This window comes from Hetaerina americana, unplaced genomic scaffold, assembly GCF_022747635.1.
Source record: "Hetaerina americana unplaced genomic scaffold, ioHetAmer1.1.p SCAF_11, whole genome shotgun sequence".
In the NCBI taxonomy this organism is placed as follows: Eukaryota; Metazoa; Arthropoda; class Insecta; order Odonata; family Calopterygidae; genus Hetaerina; species Hetaerina americana.
Window position 1 is genome coordinate 39,296,749 of NW_027286181.1, and position 19,497 is coordinate 39,316,245.

At 34.9% G+C, this 19,497-nt stretch overlaps 1 protein-coding gene across 6 annotated transcripts in view; it reads right to left on the bottom strand.

Moving 5' to 3' along the window:
• Window positions 1–19,497, bottom strand: part of LOC139701040 (sentrin-specific protease 6-like) — a 64,370-nt gene that overhangs the window by 26,183 nt on the left and 18,690 nt on the right. For 5 of the 6 annotated variants that reach the window (XM_071599608.1, XM_071599605.1, XM_071599603.1 and 2 more), the window contains 4 exons: window positions 18,365–18,595; window positions 12,271–12,352; window positions 6,197–6,358; window positions 997–1,099 (listed from right to left, as the gene is read on the bottom strand). In XM_071599608.1, the coding sequence (XP_071455709.1) occupies window positions 997–1,099; window positions 6,197–6,358; window positions 12,271–12,352; window positions 18,365–18,595 (578 nt within the window). The remainder of the gene's footprint in view (window positions 1–996; window positions 1,100–6,196; window positions 6,359–12,270; window positions 12,353–18,364; window positions 18,596–19,497) is intronic. The other variant, XM_071599606.1, reaches the window with a different exon arrangement.

Here is a 19,497-nt window from a genome sequence, read left to right on the forward strand (position 1 = left end):
CCAACCCCCACTTACAGTCCCGACTTGGCACCAGCAGACTATTTCCTATTCCCGAAAATGAAATACTCCCTCAGAAGACACCACCATGGGACCCTAAGTACCATCAAAGAGGCTTGCAAGCATACCCTTAAGGATTTTCCAGAATCCACCTACCAGGGAGCCTTTACGTTGTAGAAAAGCCACTGGCAAAAGTGTGTCAACAACAAGGGGTATACTTTGAAGAATGTGAGGCATTGTAGCAATATCTGAAATAAATCTATTTTTCCAAAACTTCTCCCAATACTTTTTATACAAGCCATGTACAGTTTGCACACATTAAAAATTTTGCCCATGTCAACACTGTTGACATGGGCAAAATTTGTTGATGTCGATGGTCATCCACTTTTCAGTTCTTAACCAGTTGAGTTTTGTCCACAGTGGAAGTGGTTTTGCCAACGAAAACACTGTGCCCAACTCATTCATTCATTGCCAAGTGCCTCTTGAATCATTGCATTAGTTTCAATTGCACTTTTCCCAAAGTTAAAACAAAATTCAATGCACACGCTCTGCTTCTCTAATACCATACTCCTCACCGACAAAAGAATTTGTACAGCTAATCGTGTGCAGTCTCAGACAAAAATCACCATTGTGCTGAGACAAGCCGAGATACGGCCACGAGCTAGGCGGTGTTTTACTTCTCACAGAGACCACTATAAGGTGGCACCTAACTGATTGGGATCCGTCAAGCAATTTGCACATAGATGGACCAGTTTTATCTTTTTTCATGCAGACCTTGTATGTTGTTTGAAGTATTTTAGGGTGCCCGAGCATGCCCAGAATGGTTTGGCTCAAAATCTTAAAAAACTATTTTTAAATGCACAGAATATATAAACTCACAAGGCCTCTAGTTATTTCCGTGAAATTAAATAATTCATACTTTATACTCAATTACTCAAAATCCAAAGAAAAGGCCTTAAGTCAACTACTAAAAGAATAATTAAAGAATCAATTAATTACCTGGTTCTTCAAATTTACGTGGCTTTCGAGACCGTGTGCTCCTTTCTGCTTTGGCAATGTTGCTATCAGTCATTCCTCCTTCTCGTATTCCTTTATAAAACTTCTACAAATAGAAAATGCATTTTATGCAATTTTATAATAGCAGGTCAATCATGCAATTCACATTGAAAGGATTTTTTCATCACAAAGATGCTATTTCATATATTTACTAAAAATACAAACATGTAATTCCAAAGTTCTACAAAAGGTGAATATCTATAATTACCACAGGGGCTGTCAATTAATGGCACTAAAACTCGTAACCTCACAGAAAAGATGAAAACATTGTCAGGAGTGGGGAATTTCTCCAGCAGAATGGGAAATACACTTTAGGTTAAAGTCAGTTGCAGCAGTGGAAAGAACATGTATAAAGAGTGGAACGATATAATTCATAGGACTAAATACCAAGAAAATTCCAATGAATGCCTATATAAATGTATTTCACATGTTAAAAGTAGTTCATGCTAAAATGAATTTCAATTAAGTGAATAATTCATTCTATAATGCTGAGTTAGTCAGTGCACTTCAGAAGGAGGTTGAAATAGTGAACACACACAGGGTTCAACAAGGCCACACTTAAGTAAGCTTTCACAGGAGAACCCAAATTTGACATCATACCCCAAGTGAATTAAAATTAACACTGCCAGAAAAACTACAATCAAATAATTTTTCTGGCACCATACAACAAATATAGAAATATGAATGGTAGAGCTAGGACAATTCAAGCATGAGAGAGTCCTCATATGCACATGGATGATTGTAGTTATAAAATGGCCTATGGGTCCCTATATAGATATTAGTTTAAAATTTAAATGTTAACCTTCTACACGAATTAATATGAAAATTTCACCATGAATAACTTTTCTCAAAGATTAAATGACAGAATGTTACCGAGGGAAATAATTACATGCACTTTTTATGGTGGAACTCAAATTCAGCTTCAAGGGAAACATAAGGTATGGGGACAGGGGCTCCCTCTGTACTGTTCTGTCAAATACAATATTTGCCAACATATAGAATGCAATTTTTTCCCTTAATACGAGGGTCATCCGGAAAGTAGTACCCGTTCGTGAAATAAAGACACAAAAGTAAATATTAACAAACATAAAAAATTTTATTTGAAAGAGGATACTTTAAACTACTTCTCAACATAATCTCCAAGCAAATTAAGGCATTTGTCATAACGTGTGACAAGTTTCTGTATTCCTGCTGCATAGTCCTTCGCCGCCAGCTCATTGAGATACGCGAGGGACCCATCTTGCACAAATTTTTGCATAATGCAGATGGTGTTTAACAATTTCATGAACAATTGTTCGAGAAACATTGGGAAAATGCTCACAGATGTCATCAATTGTGACGCGCCGATCGTTCCTCACGAATTCGTCAACTGAGCTCACCAGTTGGTCTGTAATGACAGACGGTCTCCCCGAACGCTCATCGTCGTGTGTGTTCCCCCTCCCCATGTTGAAGTTGCGACACCACCGCCGAACAGACGACTCGTCCATTACATTGTCTCCATACACCTCCTTTAATTGGCGATGAATATCACATGGGCGAACGTTTCTTGCATTGAGGAATTTAATCACTGCCCTCACTTCACAACTGGCGGCGTTCTCAATTTTTTTAAACATTGTAAACAATCACAGAAACAACACAGGCAATGCTAGCGTCACGCAACTTGGCTCAGAGAAGGCAGACAAGCCACTGAAGCTATCTGACCTCGTCCAGCGGCTACTCGCGTCGTCAGCACTTCATGCGGCACGAACGGGTACTACTTTCCGGATGACCCTCGTACATGGCTAAAATATGAGGTCCACCTTAATACATTGGATACTGGGGTATTTACATGGATTTTAACCCTCCTTTCCAGTGAATTTTAACGGGGTAGTTTTTGAAAATGCATTGCTTCAGTAAAGTCATCATAACTAACTTAAAAATTGAAATTTTTTAATGGAACTTTAAATTTGATGCTAACAAATAATTTTAGTATTTCTTCTTTGTGTGATAGTCCATGAAACATCACAAGAAGAGCACACATACCTAGTCGCCTTCCTAATTTTTCTTTGAGCACACACTTAGCACTTTCATATCAGGTATTTTTTCTTCCCTTTACCCACAATAGGCAAGAGATGATGTTTACTCAGGTCTATCGAGAGAGGATGAGGGTGATCCACTGAAGGAACACACAATGTCGGCTTCATCATCGTCACCCACCAAAGATGACTCATCTGGTTCCTCTCTACTCTTTGGTAGATTGGAGCAGAAAGCCTTTGAATCAAATGCTATTTGATTCATTTAGTGTTTTATAAACTCTAAAAGCAATTAATAAGCCACAGCACTTCTTTCTTTGACCACTTCATTGTTTTTCGCATGATTGTATAATACGATATACATACCCGCCCTGTCTACTTGTTTCATAAACTTATCATATATTAAAATGCAGATAGGTGTTTTGATTGGCAGTCCTGTGACCCTTTCTTTAAGCTGTGTATTACCCATCCTAGCACTGTGAATAGTACTTAATCCTCACCTCCCTTTTGTCTTTCCAAATCACCAAGCGCACTTCACCTTCACCAGAAAATGTGCACTGTGCCTTTTTCATTGTTTTTGCCTTACTCTTTAATGTGGCATTTGACCGGATGTTGTAGCAAAGATTCCTGGTGAAGCATTGTCTTCATTGGTGCTCTTATCGGAATCACTTTCACTAATCGAGAGAGGAGTGGATTTTTCATTTTTGACCTTCACTAAAATATCAAAATCACTTCCACTTTCATTGCTCTCTTCATCATACTCTAATGGCACATCTGAAAAGTCATTGGTGCACAGATCCAATAAAATTTCTCCCTCGCAGAAAGCACTCTATCCTATGCGATGCCACCACACGGAATATTCCTTTAAATATTTTGGCAAATACGGATTGAGAAAATCCCCTCACAAGACAAATCCAACACCAAAATCACAATTCATCGGGACTCACGGAAACAAACTGATCAAAACAAATTGAAAGAAGGAATTGACCAAAACTGTAAAAGAAATATGGATGATTCAATATTGGCCCCCTTATTCTTTTCATAAAAAAATGTTTACTTTGATAGAGCAGAGCTGAGAGTGCAATCCATCGAGAGTGGAACTTGCAGACGAGGATATGGTCCTTGAGACCATAGGGATAAGGTTCCTCGCCATTATCTCAGTAAGGGTCATGTGGATAAACACTCATGAAATAATGAGGCAAGGCTAAGGGGAACCCAAAGAAGAGATAAAAGAAATATTACCTCTGAAATGAAATGACATATAATTTTCAAGCTGTTGAATTGAAGTTGTGTGCCATTACAGAAAAAGTCTGGGATTTAAATACAATTGAACAGCTTATACCATCAAAATAACTAAACGAAATCAAAAATTAAGTTCAGTTCTTAATAAATAACAAAAAGCAAATGAAATATTTATGGACCCCACGCAGTAAAATTTACGCAATGCAAGGTGTGCCAGTAATCAAAATAGTTGAAATTTCTATTTAAAACTGGGATGAAAAATGTTTGTCACAGCATTCAAATCATTAATGTTTGCTGTGAAGTTTCATACACTCATATGAAAACATTTTAGTATATTTCACAAGAGAAATTTGCATTGAGGTGTTCTAAGTGCTTTATTTCAGAGCTTTTTTGCACCTTGTGTACATGCCTAAAAGAGTACCCTTCAAAGAAAGCTAAAAGAAAGAAGCATTTGACTGTGAATGATTGAGCATTGATTCATGGCAAGAGTACCAGAACTTCCCAGTTGCAAAGCCAAATTTTCCTGTCAAGGTACCATATTTTAGCAAGTTATGTCATATTTTCAATTATAGTGCTTAGATGAATTATTGAATAAGTTCTATCACTGATTAAATGCTTGTATATGTCATTGACCACATCATTTTCATTTTGGAAAAAATAGGTTGAAGGGGTTGTCAGTTATTTGACCATTTTATTATATCTCCTCTTCTCAGTGAATAGCCTTTCCCTGAATCCCATGTTGCCACACATCTTCAATTATTAGATAATTAAAAATGTGCATTTATAGAAAAAATTAAGATTAGTGTATTTGTGACTGATTGATTCGCTTCTGCCAACCGCAAAAATGGACAAAGAATCCTAGGTAAAGTTCCAAGGGTATGTAGCTGTAGACCTTACTTTTAAAAAATTTTAATTTTAACTATTCCCCATATGTATATAATTTTATTCTTTTGTATACTGTTACTGCTCCTGTTTAATGTTTTCTTTTCATTAGTGACCATCATTTGTACAAAACTCCAATTGCATTTGTATTTGTGTCTGTCAGGAATATTTGCAAGCAATGTGGCATGTTCCATACCTTTATCAAACAAGTCTTTTAGGAACCAATAAACATCAATCAAATTAATCACCCATTAATCAAACAATTTACATTGAATATGCTGGGAAACTCTCATTTCACACACTCAAGCAGTTCATAATATATAAATATGTAGGAAAGATAGAGAAGCAAAAAGTTCTGAGGGCTTAAAACATAATGTGGCATTATGGCAATAAATTTACTCAAATTAAAAATAATATGCATAAAAAAAAAGCATTCATACCCTTTGAAAGATTTAAACCCATATGCTTAGAGATAATCTTTTAGTATATCACCCACCAGGTTAATTCAGTTACTCAAAGTACGGACTGTATTCTTGTTTCTTTCTTTCAACCCCACATAGATTCATTACTAATGTACTGCACAACCATTTTTTCAAAATAAAACCCTAAGCTGCAATACAGAAATGGATTACTTGGTTTTGCATAAATACATTAGGAACTATAAATTAAGTAACCAAGGAGAACAGATGATAATATAATCATAAGGATCCGCTACTACTATAAGAACTTTAATAAATACATATAAATATGACGAAACACATTATTTTCCCTAAACTGTAGTTTTTATTTGATACATAGAAGGAAGTGGTGCATTTTTTGTCAAAAAGATGGAAAGTCCATAATTACTGCAATGTTCAATTTTATTTTCACTCGAGTCTTCGTTAATTTTGTAATATATGTGAGAAACCTGTGGCTCTTACATATAATATCTGTGAATGCTAAGAATATCAGATATGCTTGGCATTTAATGAACTCCGTCATCACAGGATGAGTAGTAAATTACTCACCTGACAAGATATTCCTTCCTTTATAATCTTGGAATGTGTAATAGGCATTTCTTTGCAATTTACGGGTACTTTTCGCCGACACCTGTCACATCTGTTAAAATCTTCAGAATGGTACCCGCAATATTGACAATGAGCTACTTTTCCAGGCACCAACTTCCGCTCCTACAAACATATGACTTGAGTGAGCTAATGGAATTAACAGAAATCTATCACTGATAAATATGACAGATATCCGGAAAAATAACATGTTTCATCCAAAAAATAAATAAATGATAAAAGCAAAAGAATTGCTAGAAGAAAGAATAGAGCCCCTCATTTCCTTTAAAGGCGCAATAAAAATTAAAAAATAGGTTCAGAAAATGATACTTTCACTTCCATGAATAATCCTGAATGTTTCCTTTCAAAGCACTTATACACATTTTTAATGTCCAAGTTGACTAGGTTGTTTCAATAAAATTATTTACAATTTCCAGTTCCTATTTACCGGGATTCCTAGGAATCATTCTACCATAAGAAAAAGACCACAAAGCATGTTCAAATTTATGTAAACAAATAGATTATACGTCAAACATTCAACTTTGACATAAAACTCAAAAACATGTTAATTTCTCTCAGATATGCCACAATAATAGCTTATACCCAATAAAATTAATTAAGATGATAGTGATAGGTTGATTTTTCTGGCTATCAAAAGGTATGGACAGGTTGCCCTTTATTGGCCAAAAGAACAATGTTTTTATTTCTTAAATAATAACACCTGGGGAAGTCTTAAAAACTAGTTAATTTTAATACATGCTACATTAAGTTTACCAAGCAAAAAATGTAGTAAAGAATATCAACAATAATTGATGTGAGAGTATTTATTTTAATGTAACCTCAAACGGATATTTTTAAAAGAGAATCAATATTCAAGAATCATCATAATGTACTAACATTTATTGTGCTACGCCTTTTTTGTACAAGCAATTAAAGCAAGCTGGCAACAAAATTCACCATGTACCACATGTTTTGAAATACACTGCAATTTTTAAATATTCAACTCAGGTATCATTTTACAAAATGCAAATTCCAGTTGCAAAATGAATTCATTATTCTTGTCAAAACCTAAATAACGAGATTTCAATAAGTATGTTTCAGAGGCTTTTCAAATTGATCCCTATTGATAAAAAGTAATGAAAACAATGTACATAAGTAATGTCATCCTTTTATCTTGCTAGATACATTTTGTTTTACTCCCAACAGGAGCATATTTTTTTTAGAGGCAAAAACAGACAGATTGTAGCGATCAGTGTGCCTGAAATTTCCAGTCGCTTCAGATAGAACGGTGGCCATTTGTTTGAGGACTAAAGAGAAGGTGCAGGCTGTTATATGACATTACTGGGCACAAAGAGAGTCAGGAAGGATATGTCAATGAAGAGAAAAGACTTAATCTCCCAGTTAGAATAGTGTACAGGCACAGGTGAATATACCATTGGATGGAAAGGTCATTCTGTGTTCTGTTATGCCAGAGGCATGCTTTGCATGGATTTCATGGAAAGAAAAGCAACAATTTAAGCCAAACACTGTGGTTAGATCTTAGGCCTCCCCAAAAGTGCCATTTTGTAAGATAGAAAAACCCCTCCCTCTCTCTTCCCAATTGACATGGGTGCAAAATTAAGACTTTGGGCAGGAAAGATTTAGTCATTCATCACACAGTCCTCAACTGGTTCTAATGACTTTATTTTATTTCCAGGGTAAAAGAAAGAATTTTAAGATAATGATTTCTTCAGTAACAACGAGTCATGCAAATGTGTAAAATTTCCTTCACATACAGGGCGAGTGCTTCCTTGCTGAATTATTTGATAAGTTGATACAATAATGGGACAAATGCAAGAATTTGGCTTGTTACAGTAGATTAAGGATGATGTTATTTGTTATGTTAGCTTTCATTAATATTATTTTCTATTTTGGAAGTAGAAGTTGCTCATTGAAAATCCCTCATACATTTCATTTCATAGCCATTAATAATATATATCTACAGACTAAAAAATAATAATTAGGGAATGATTCATTAAAAAATTTAAAATATGCCAAAAATAATTTAAATCATTTTCTGGCTAATTATATGTTTCCAAGTTTATTTATTCAACTCCATTAATCTATAATAAGGAAATGTAACAACAAAGAATAAACTACATATTTCTCCAGCAATATGCAATGCACTTATTTAAATTTTTTAATGAAACGCATGAAATTCTCGAAATATTTCATAAGTTTCTTTGAATACACATTTCCTATTTATCAATTATTATACTGAGAACAAATGCACATTTTTTACTGCATCCTAAGGTGCAACTGTTTGATAGATGATAGTATATGTATTTGCATTCATGTAAAATGAAAGAATTTTTGCGTGAATGCATATGCTGCAGTGAGTATAGATTTGCACGTATGTGTTGATTTTGCATGTGGTTTTGTTCCCTTTTACAGGTGGTGACCTAACACCCCCGCCACACGACCTCGCAGCGGTTTGCAGGGTATTATGCAGATGTGGATGAACAAAATTCCCCTCATATGATATTTCTTGAGGGTCAAGCATACAAAAACCATGGGCAGCATGCAAGAATCAAATTTGATTAGGTTTATGATGAAAGTCTACAAAACAAAGTATTTTACTACCCCTATCATAGCAGGCAATATTAAAAAATGCGACTAAAAGTGATAATTATATTCTCCATTAATTAATTTATTACATGCTACATATTTATATGCTCTACCAATATTTCTTCAAGTACACTCATTCCATTCCTTTTCCCAAAAAGTCACACGAGTAAATACAACCATTATTCATATAGTTTTCCCCTTAATATAACTTATGCATTCCAACCATTTAACATGAAAAATGGAAAAATGTATGATCACATAAATTGCTCTCTCCCAGCTTTACAATTAAAATAGTAAATTGTCCAGGCAACACGTTAGTCCCAGATGCTTGAATATCTTGTACTCATGACTAAAATCACCATTAAATACACTGCAATCAGTGACAACAGACTTGGGTATGCATTGTTTGAGCAAGCATTACACAGCAGCCCATGGCATGGCATGGGGATACCACCTAGTGCACCACAAAAACAGCTTTGGTGTTATTAATAACTTTTTAGTGAAGGATTGAGGCCATTAATCACTCTTTAAAAAGGAAAATAAATGTCATGGGTCAAAGAATCGATTCTTAAATCAGACTTTTATGAAGGATATTATAAGGTGACTCCATCCATCACAGTAGCTGAATCAGTAAGCAACTGGTGTTGATAAATCATACTACTTACAATACGTATGAAGTCTTTATTAAATATCTCTTTACCTGGAGTAAAAAAAGTTATTATATTATGCCTGAATGCATTCCTTGTATTATAACTCGCCATATTTTGATATAAGATGAGATTAAAGGTTTACATATATGCATATGAATATATGTATATATGAATATATGTATGTATGTATGTATATATATATATATATATATATATATATATATATATATGCATGTATATATGTGTGTATAAATAATGTATTTCATATGTTGGCATATATGTATTTATATTTATATATATATAAATAAATATATATATATATATATATATATATATATATATATATATATATATATATATGTATATATATTATATATATATATATATATATAAATATAAATACATATATGCCAACATATGAAATACATTATTTATACACACATATATACATGCATAAATACATATATACATGCATCTATAAATACATATATACATACATTCATATATACATACATATATACATACATACATATGTACATACATATATATATACATACATATATACATATACAGCGTACCGGACACCTGAGCAACAGACGAAAACATTGATGAAGTGAAGAAAATAGTATTGGCCAATCATCGAATCACCTTCAGAGAATTTGTTGAGGACTTAATCATATTGATTGGCTCGTGCCATTCAATTTTTACCAATGATTTGGGCATGACACAGGTCACCGCGAAATTCATACCAAAATTGCTCGATTTTGACCAAAAACAGCAATGCATTAACATTGCTAATGAGGTGTTGGACTCCGTCCGCAACCGCCCAAATTTTCATCATAGGGTCATAACTGATGAAGAATCATGGGTTTATGATTATGACAAGGAAACTAAAGCTCATTCATCCCAATGGAAGCTGCAGCACGAGCCAAGACAGAAAAAAGCACACCAAGTTTGATCGAATGTGAATGCTTACAGTTTTCTTCGATTGCAGGGGCATGGTGCATCATGAGTTCTTGCCACAGGTTAGAATGGTAAAAAGGGAATTTTACCTGCAAGTTATGCGCAATTTGCGCGAAGCAACCCGCCAGAACCGCCCTGATTTTTGGGAGAACAAAAACTGGCTTTTACACCATGACATAGCCCCTGCTCACACATCGTTACTTGTGTGGGAATTTTTGGCCAAAAACAACACACTAATGATGCCGCAGCCACCGTATTCCCCAGATCTGGCCCCCAGCTAATTTTCCTTGCTCCCTATACTGAAGTGGCCCATGAAAGGACGACGCTCCACTACGATTGATGAGATAAAGACTGCATGGAAGGCGGAGCTGAATAAGATCACAAAAAATGATTTTTGAAGTGCTTCAAGGATTGGAAAAAACGTCGACACAAGTGTATGAGATCAAATGGGGATTACTTTGAAGGGGAAAAAATAGATATTCATGAATAAACAATTTTTGAAAAAACACAAAAGTTGCGATACTTTTTGAATGGACCTCGTATTTAGGGAGGACAAATTGGTGAGCCATGTCACAGGGACTACAGATGAATTCTCAATATTCACCAAAATTAAAAAGCATTTTCCAATAAAATTCTAAATTTCAGGCTTAAATTTTTAGAAATCATCAGATTTAGAAAGAAAAATATGTGCCTTTGCTAATTGTACCATGGAAGGTATTTCTTGAAAGGTCTTCCTGGACTGACTCCCTCCTTGTCTTCAAGGCTTCTGAATCATTCCAAGCCCTGAAGATGATGATGAACTAAGTCTATCATTCAGGCATGCCATGATCTGATAATTTGATTGGTAAAATAACGAGTGAACATTTGCCATCTAATGGACAAAGTATAAAGAACCATGCACTCATCTAATATTACTTCACAAATTGGTTTAGTTAAAATCATGCAATTTTTCAATTGTCCTACGCAATGATTAAAGTGCTTTTATTTTAATTCTTTAAAGTAATTACAACATTTCCAATAAAACCGTGAGCTTGATTTTTCATAGAATAATGAAAAATCCTCTTTATTCCATACTTGGAATACTATTTCACCCCAACATTGTACTTACAAGTTTGAAAATGAATACCATGCAAATTTAATATAATAAAACATTTTGATATCTAATGGCTAATGGGCATAACATTGACAAATACTTCATGAAGAAACTGGCAAGATGTTTAAACAAGTAAAAAACATCTTCACTAAATAACAATGAATAACCACATATCTAAAATGGGAAAACATACACAATAATCTTTTCTGAAATTGCACTAAAGATAACCAAATATATATATTCATACAAATGGCATTCCAGCACAGTTTCTAATGACCCCTTGATGGGTAAAGAGATGTCAGGTTGGGTTGCATACAATTTTAATACGAACCACAAAGGGATATCATCTAATTATGGAATTGCGGCCCAAGTCAACCTCTTATCTATAACTGAAATCTTAGCAAAATATCTATGTTTTAAATTATAATTTATCAGCACTGGCCCTAACACCCCAGCCACTCACTGCAATGGTAGGCAGTACAGTTCACTGGCATGGAATTCAAATCATCAAAGGGATTTTATGCTTGGCATAACCATTCATTATTTTTCAGCATCATTTTTAAGGTTTTGGTTGTAATAGCATGAACCAATTCATTTTACCATACATAGTTGTGAACTACCAGATGAAGCCTAGGTGATCACTAAGCTGCATTTATTTATACATGAAATAATTTTAAATTGATCAAACTGACATTCTCAAGTGGCTTAAACATTGAAATGCTTACCTCGATGTTATGTTTCGTCAAAACAGGAGTTCCTACAAAGCTGCCCGAGCTGGTTTCAACTGTTCCTTCACTGGAAACACTTCTAATGAGAAAGGAAAAAAAAATTGGTCTAATATTATTGGAATACATGTTACTAAAATGAAGAAATATCTTTAATCATTGATATCGATTATAGGTAATTTTGAATAAAACAAACATATTTACTGATGTATGTAAATAATATTTGGCATTCAATAACAATGGATAATTATTATTATATATTGCAAATACATTCAATGTTATATCACGTCAAATTATAAGTCAATATTATTATATATTGCAAGTACTAATGAAAGTATTAAGCTGCAAGTAATATATTTAATACCAATATATTTCATCACTATATTATAATTAATTTCTACCAGTTAAGGTAGAAATTAAATTGCCAGAACTACCAAATAAATATTTTGTTTCTCCTAAAAAAAACACCACCCAGCATCCTACTCTACAACAGACCCCTCTTTTTCTCTGGGTACTTTCTTTCACTCTTCATCCCATGCAACATCCCAATCTTATTCCTGCCCTTTCTTCGATTGCCTAGTATTCTCCCCTCTATCATAGTCTTAAACATCTCACCGCCGATCAATATGCCCTTCATCCATTTTTCCTGCCTCCTTAAGATTTCTCTCAACAATACCCTCTCCTTCCCTACCACACCAACTACACTCCATATAAAAGTTTGGATGAACCTTTTCGTAAAATTGTTACTCAACATCCTTATCATTTACTCTCAGCTCCTTATGAAAGCCTATACCTAGAGCAATTCCTCTCCTTATGTCGCTACTATTTTGACCATTTTGGTCCAAAACACTTTTAAAATACATTAGCTGTTCCATCTGCTCCAGTTTTCACCCTCTTATTTTAATATTAAGCTTAGCCTTTCTGCTTCTGGACCACATAACCTTTGTTTTATTAATATTGGTTCTCAACCCATACCTATCGCATTGAATTTCAAATTCAAACAGCAATGCTTACAGCTCCTTGGCTTACTGACAAACTTAGAGTTTGGTCATCAGCAAACCTGACTGATTTTACAATATCCCCACCGACTTTCATTCCTATCTCCACGTCTTGTCATGCCTCTTCAATCAATTCCTACACAGATACAGGTACTGTACGTTCTCACCTGATATCACACATTTTTATTAGGTATTAATATTGTTCATTTAATGCAATAAGCCTCTAAATACCACCCACTTCACAAGGAATTACAGAAATTAGATATGAATATGGATGCACACCAAAAATTACAAAGTAGCGTATTTCTCAGCCCATAAGATGCACCTTACTTTTTCAGGTTAGAATGAAGGAAAAATACTGGGATCAGGTAGAAAAGTTGAAAGTATTTTATGTAAACACTTCATATACCCAGAAAATTGAATTGCTACAAAAAAATTAACAGCTACACATATATTAATGTTGATCCATTGTAGAATCTTGGTAATTCGTCACCATTGGGCCAAAACACCTTTCAGCTGCCTTATTTCTGTGTTGTGAAGCATTATTTAAGAATTCAAGTTGAAATGCAATACTGTATGACTTCTTAATCTTCTCTCTTTACCTCAGATCTTACGAGAAGAGACCATTTTTTCCACCCTGGTGGAGGTGGGGTTATCTGCCAACCCAGAGGATGTGGGTTTCCATTCCCGTCTACAAGGGATTTCCTCCACCTTGGGCTTGAATGTTTGTAATTGGATTCATTGTAATGTGTAGGGGTTAGGTGGAAGAAGGGACTATGAAGTCTCAATCTTGCCTGAATTAAGTTGTTAAATTAAATAAATAATAAATAAAAATAAGTGATATTATCATTTAAAATTTTTATACCACAATTAGTTTCTGTTATTATGATTTTATCGAGATGTGAATTAAAAACAACAATTTTCAAGGCCTTTTCAACACACTCAAATTACTTAAGGTGGGATGACTGCAAACTCAAGTGTTTATCCTGAGAAATACTATCATGTATGTATTAGCAGAAGGGCATCATCCCCACTAGCCCAATAAATATTCAGTTTCACAGCAGCATCATATGCGAGATGTAACTAAATGTGCCACAATGTATACATTTACAATTTATTCAGGATTTTTTTTCCAGAAGTACTTTCAATAAAATATTAAAACTCTATTCGTCAGTACTGACTGAAAACAGTGATACTATCGATATATTTGCAATAATGTCAACCAATTTTTAGTCCAGACGTCCGAAAAAATATGAAATAGCCATTACTTATCTGGTGAATCAGCTTGCGCATATAGGTTTAAGATATACCAGTGTAACCCTGGCCGATTAGACGTAGGATTGAGCACATTTTAGAGGAAAAAAGTGTCTTATTGGGTGTGAAATACAGTAACTAAATAAAAACTTAAGGTTAGTCAACTGCATTTTGAAAAAATACTGCCTGGCTTACTGGCACTTAGGAATCCTATGTGACACCTTCCAGGTAGTAATAAATATGTACTCAATCTTAGTGTAGGCAAAGCTGCTTTTGTGCTGAATGCCAATTTTTTTAAATTTGCCATTCAATAACAAAATTCAAAATCTATTTTGAAAAATATAATGAACAGGTGTTATGGGTACCATAATTTACCATGTTAATAACTATTTTCCCTTCATTTGCTAAATAATAACTTTATCTAGTAATAATGCAGCAATCACCTGTGACGAGAAATCTTTACACCCTTCGCATATTTTTTAGTTTAAAGCTGAAAATTACCAAAATACATGGTATGTCTCAAACTGACGGCATTGGAATACAGATACGAGTGCAATGTCTACAGAGAACTCTAAAACAGCTGCATCAAATCTCAAATAACAACATTTTTAAAGATTTTAAGCATGCATTGTATGATTATAAATACAAACAGAGCAATGCATTTGCTGATTCACTTTCAGCAATGCCACTATTATGGCCTCAGAAGCCCAACTTTCAGATAGCATCCAAAATGTCATTGGTTAATTTTACAGAATAGCTACTGATACCATTTAACATAGCTAATAACATAATGACATGCTCAAGCAAAAAGCAAAGGGCACCAAAGTTACGAAATATTCCTTCATCATTTACATAAGTTTTGATGAATAAATATACACTCCAGAATGCAGAGTACATGAAATATTTGACTGGCTTTCATGCATTATTATTCAGTAACCACTTTCTGCAATAAAAAAATGAGCAATCCATGGGATATTTTAATGCATGAAGCATGTACATGCGAAGGCCCAAAAGTACCCAACTTGACCTAGAGATGGCAGTAGTTGTTTGAAAAATATCTCTGTATTAGAAAGTATGCAATCTATATAGCATATGTTTCAAGTTAGAAGATGCTACCTTGTTTAGTATTTGTTTGGCAGCCATCAATATGGAACGTTTTCATAAACTTTGCAAAAATGGAAAAAATTACAGGGTAGCAGAGTTTGTTTAAACGAGGCCGTACAAGCTGTCAAGACGAGCATTGCATTGGTCGACCAAATGAGGTGACGACTGCAGAAACGGTGAAGAAAATCCACGAAGTGATACCGGATGATCATCAAATGAAAGTGCACAAGCTAACAGACATAGCAGGCAATTCAAAATGTGCGGTACATTGCATATTAACTGAAAATTTGGACATGAGAAAGCTGTGTGCAAGATGGCTGCCACATTTGCTCACACTCAAGCAAAACCAGTATCATGAAGATGTTTCAATTGAGTATTAAGCAAGGTTTCACAGCAACAAAGCAGAATTTTTGTGCCATTTCATAACCATGGATGAAACATGGGGCCATTACTTCACACCCGAAACAAAAGAACAATCAAAACAATGGATTCAATAGGGAGAACTGACTCCAAAGAAGGCAAAGAACATTTCATCTGCTGGCAAGGTCATGGTGTAGGTTTTCTGGGATGCGCGAGGAATGATTTTCATTGACTATCTTGAAAAAGGAAAAACTATCAATGGTGAGTATTATGCGAACTTATAGCAACGTTAGAGCGAAGAAATCAAGCAAAAGCGGCTGCATTTGGCTAAGAAGAAAGTGTTGTTTCATCAAGACAATGCATTAGCTCACAAATCCGTTATTGCAATGGCCAAAATTCATCAATTAAAGGTAACATTGCTACCTCATGCACCCTACTTGCCAAATTTAGCACCCTTGGATTATTTTCTGTTCACAAAATTGAAAAAATGGCTCAGTGGTCAAAGATTTCCAATCTGTGAAGAAGTGATGTCAGCAGTTAATGGCTATTCTGAGGAGCAAGACAGTTCTTATTATAAAAAGGATATCAAACTTATTGAACATCGCTGGGAAAAGTGTATAGAGCTGAAAGGGGATTATGTTAAAAAATAATTACATTTTTTTAGAAAATTTTTGGGTTTTCTTTGTTGGGTCAGGTACTTCTGGGATTACCCTAGTACAATATGATATGTTAATATTTATAAATATAACTCAGCATAAACAAAAATACATAGTATGATTGGCTGCTATGAACAGTTTTCCAATTTCTGATTAAAAATAACTTGGTTTTCCAAATTACCTTGTTTTGGAAGCATTTTTCAGACCTGATTCATCCTACCCAAACCAGATGCATTTCTTTGTTTCATGGGCTTCGAGAAGGCATTTGGTAAGTGTGAATTGGGTATAATATCTGAATTTCAATTAGAAATTAGAATAGATTAGGTGACTTACATGCAACCTGAACATTTCTGACACCTGCTTAGGTGCATGCGGCAGATAGAGAGTCAGTAGAATGGATAGTGGCAGGCAGGGGTAAAAGACTAGGAAACTGGGATGCTTACTTTCATCCATGATTTTCAATTGTATAAATCACCTGTTCTTTCCAACATACTTGTGGAGGTAAGGAAAGCATTGGAAGGGCCTAAGGCAGGAATGAAACTACATGGGAATTCATAAAATCAGCTGTAACAATTGCAGATGATCAAGCTTTTTTCAGCCACTCAACCAAGGGCTTACAACCATTGCAAAAGGTATGGGATGAGAAACTAAGATGGTAAGGTTCAGTCTTGGCGGAGACTAAGAAATACAGTGGAACCTCGCTTAATGAACAGCTCAGACAGTGAGAAATTTGCATAATGAGCAAAAAATTGTGCCCAAGGATAACTCGCTCAGCGAGCAACATTTCGCATGACAAAAGATGAGGAGAGGGGGATACCAAGAGTGAGTGCAACAGCTGCTTGTCTTTGTGTTCAGCATAAGTTATACTAGCATCATAGTGTCACTAGTAATCACACATTTGTCAAAACTTGTATTCAGCCATGCTATTTGTAACTTTTAATGCACAGTTTCATAATACTGTCTGAATAGTTTTAATAATGTCCCCAAAAAAAACCACAAGAAGATGGTCAAAAGAGAATGAAAATTACTGCAGAAATGAAAAGTGAAATCATTCAAAAGCGAGAAAGAGGTGTCAGCATAGCTGATATATCACGCAGGTACAATCAATCGACATCAACAATTTATACTATCCTCAGGAACAAGGAAACGTTTACTCTTTAAGAGCTTGTGGAGTTCACTGTGTTTCACAGGAAGAAGTTGAGGAGGAGAGTTTGTCTGAGGAGGAGGAGGAGGTAACAGCAAAGCAACAATCATCTACCGCAGTATATTCATGGCTGAATTTTCCAACATTTGCTACATGACATTTTTAAACACCCAATCATCCAATACCCCAAAATAATTTGGCACCCTCTGAGCTCCCACAACCTCTCTGACTATGCCCCTTTCTTATGAGGGTAAGAAGAAACTTAACACTTCCACAAAAGTTAAAGTTTCTTTTTACCCTCATAATTAAGGAATTCCACTAAGTTAAACCTGAAACTGTTATGTTTATGCCTCTTTCAACGAATCACTCTTCAAATACTGAAATATTTTGAAACTTACACCGTTAGTTTACAGCCTGTAAACTCCTGCATAAGAAAATTGCATCCAGAAACAAAACCAATGTTTTTTATTTTAAAAAACCTTTACTTTAAAGTACCTAAAAAGTTGTATTCGATTCCAATTAATTTGTCACCAATTGAAGTAGCAATATATCAGCCATCTAACTGAGAGGAAACAAACCTTGGCGAGGTCAATATGTTGCCAGATGCTGTGACCAGTCGAGTGTTGGAAGTAACCCGTGAGACTTGGCGAGGACTGTCTGAAGTGGAAATTACACTGACACCGGGCTTGGCATCATTTGAGGGCACAGTGACAGTCAACATTTGATGTTCTCCCATTGTACCACTAGGAACAAGCATTACCACCTGCCTTTGTTCATCCACAGGTCCAAAATGATTTAGGCGTAGATCACTGCAAATAAGAAGATGTTATCAGCTGTTTAACTGGAAAAATCAATTTGTCAAAATGAACAGCTACACTAACAAACCAAAATAAATCTAGACAACCAAAATAAACTCTGTGACATTTTCCAGATGGTTCACACAAAGAGCTCTAGCACTAAGCTAAAGCTCTCAATCAATTCAGCATTTGCATATTACCCTATACAAAGGCACTGTTCAGGAGATGTGAGGGGTGTTTACTTGTGGGTTTGTATACATGTTATGAACAATTGTGTATAATTTTTATCTCCTTCATAAGGCAACAATAAATGCAATGGCCATGTTAATGCCAGGCTTCACATTGGCTCAGCAAACATGACATAAAAAGGATAAAAATATTACCTCTAAATAACAGAGACTAAGATTATTACAATTTTCCACTTCATAAAGATTTATTCCCAACTAGTTTCGATGCACTACTACATTTTCAAGTAAAGCTCTCACTGTAGTCCAATTTATACATTAAATATAGGAGATGGGGAAACCAGGTGTCTCCACATGCTGGGAGGGGTTAGGCGAGGGGGAAAACTGAAGCTCTTGAGAATGGAAGAAAAAGCCAGGTCAGAGTGGGAGATGGAGGTTGAGGGTTTGTAAAGGAAGAGGAGTAGACAAAAGAATATGAAGAGTCCAGTTGCTTGCGTTGAGATCATCTTCTCCTCTTATTTGAATTCCTTATGGCATCCATCATCCCCTCTTCTTTTAAGAGTTTAAAAGCATATGTTTATTCAAAGAAAATAATACATATATTGTTTACTTCTGATTTTGCCTAAGCTTCAAAATTTTGTGAAAATGCAATACAGCATTATCATTAGATAAATTTGAAGAGCACGTGGTTACTATCTTCTTGGAGTGATACTTCTCAATATAAAATGC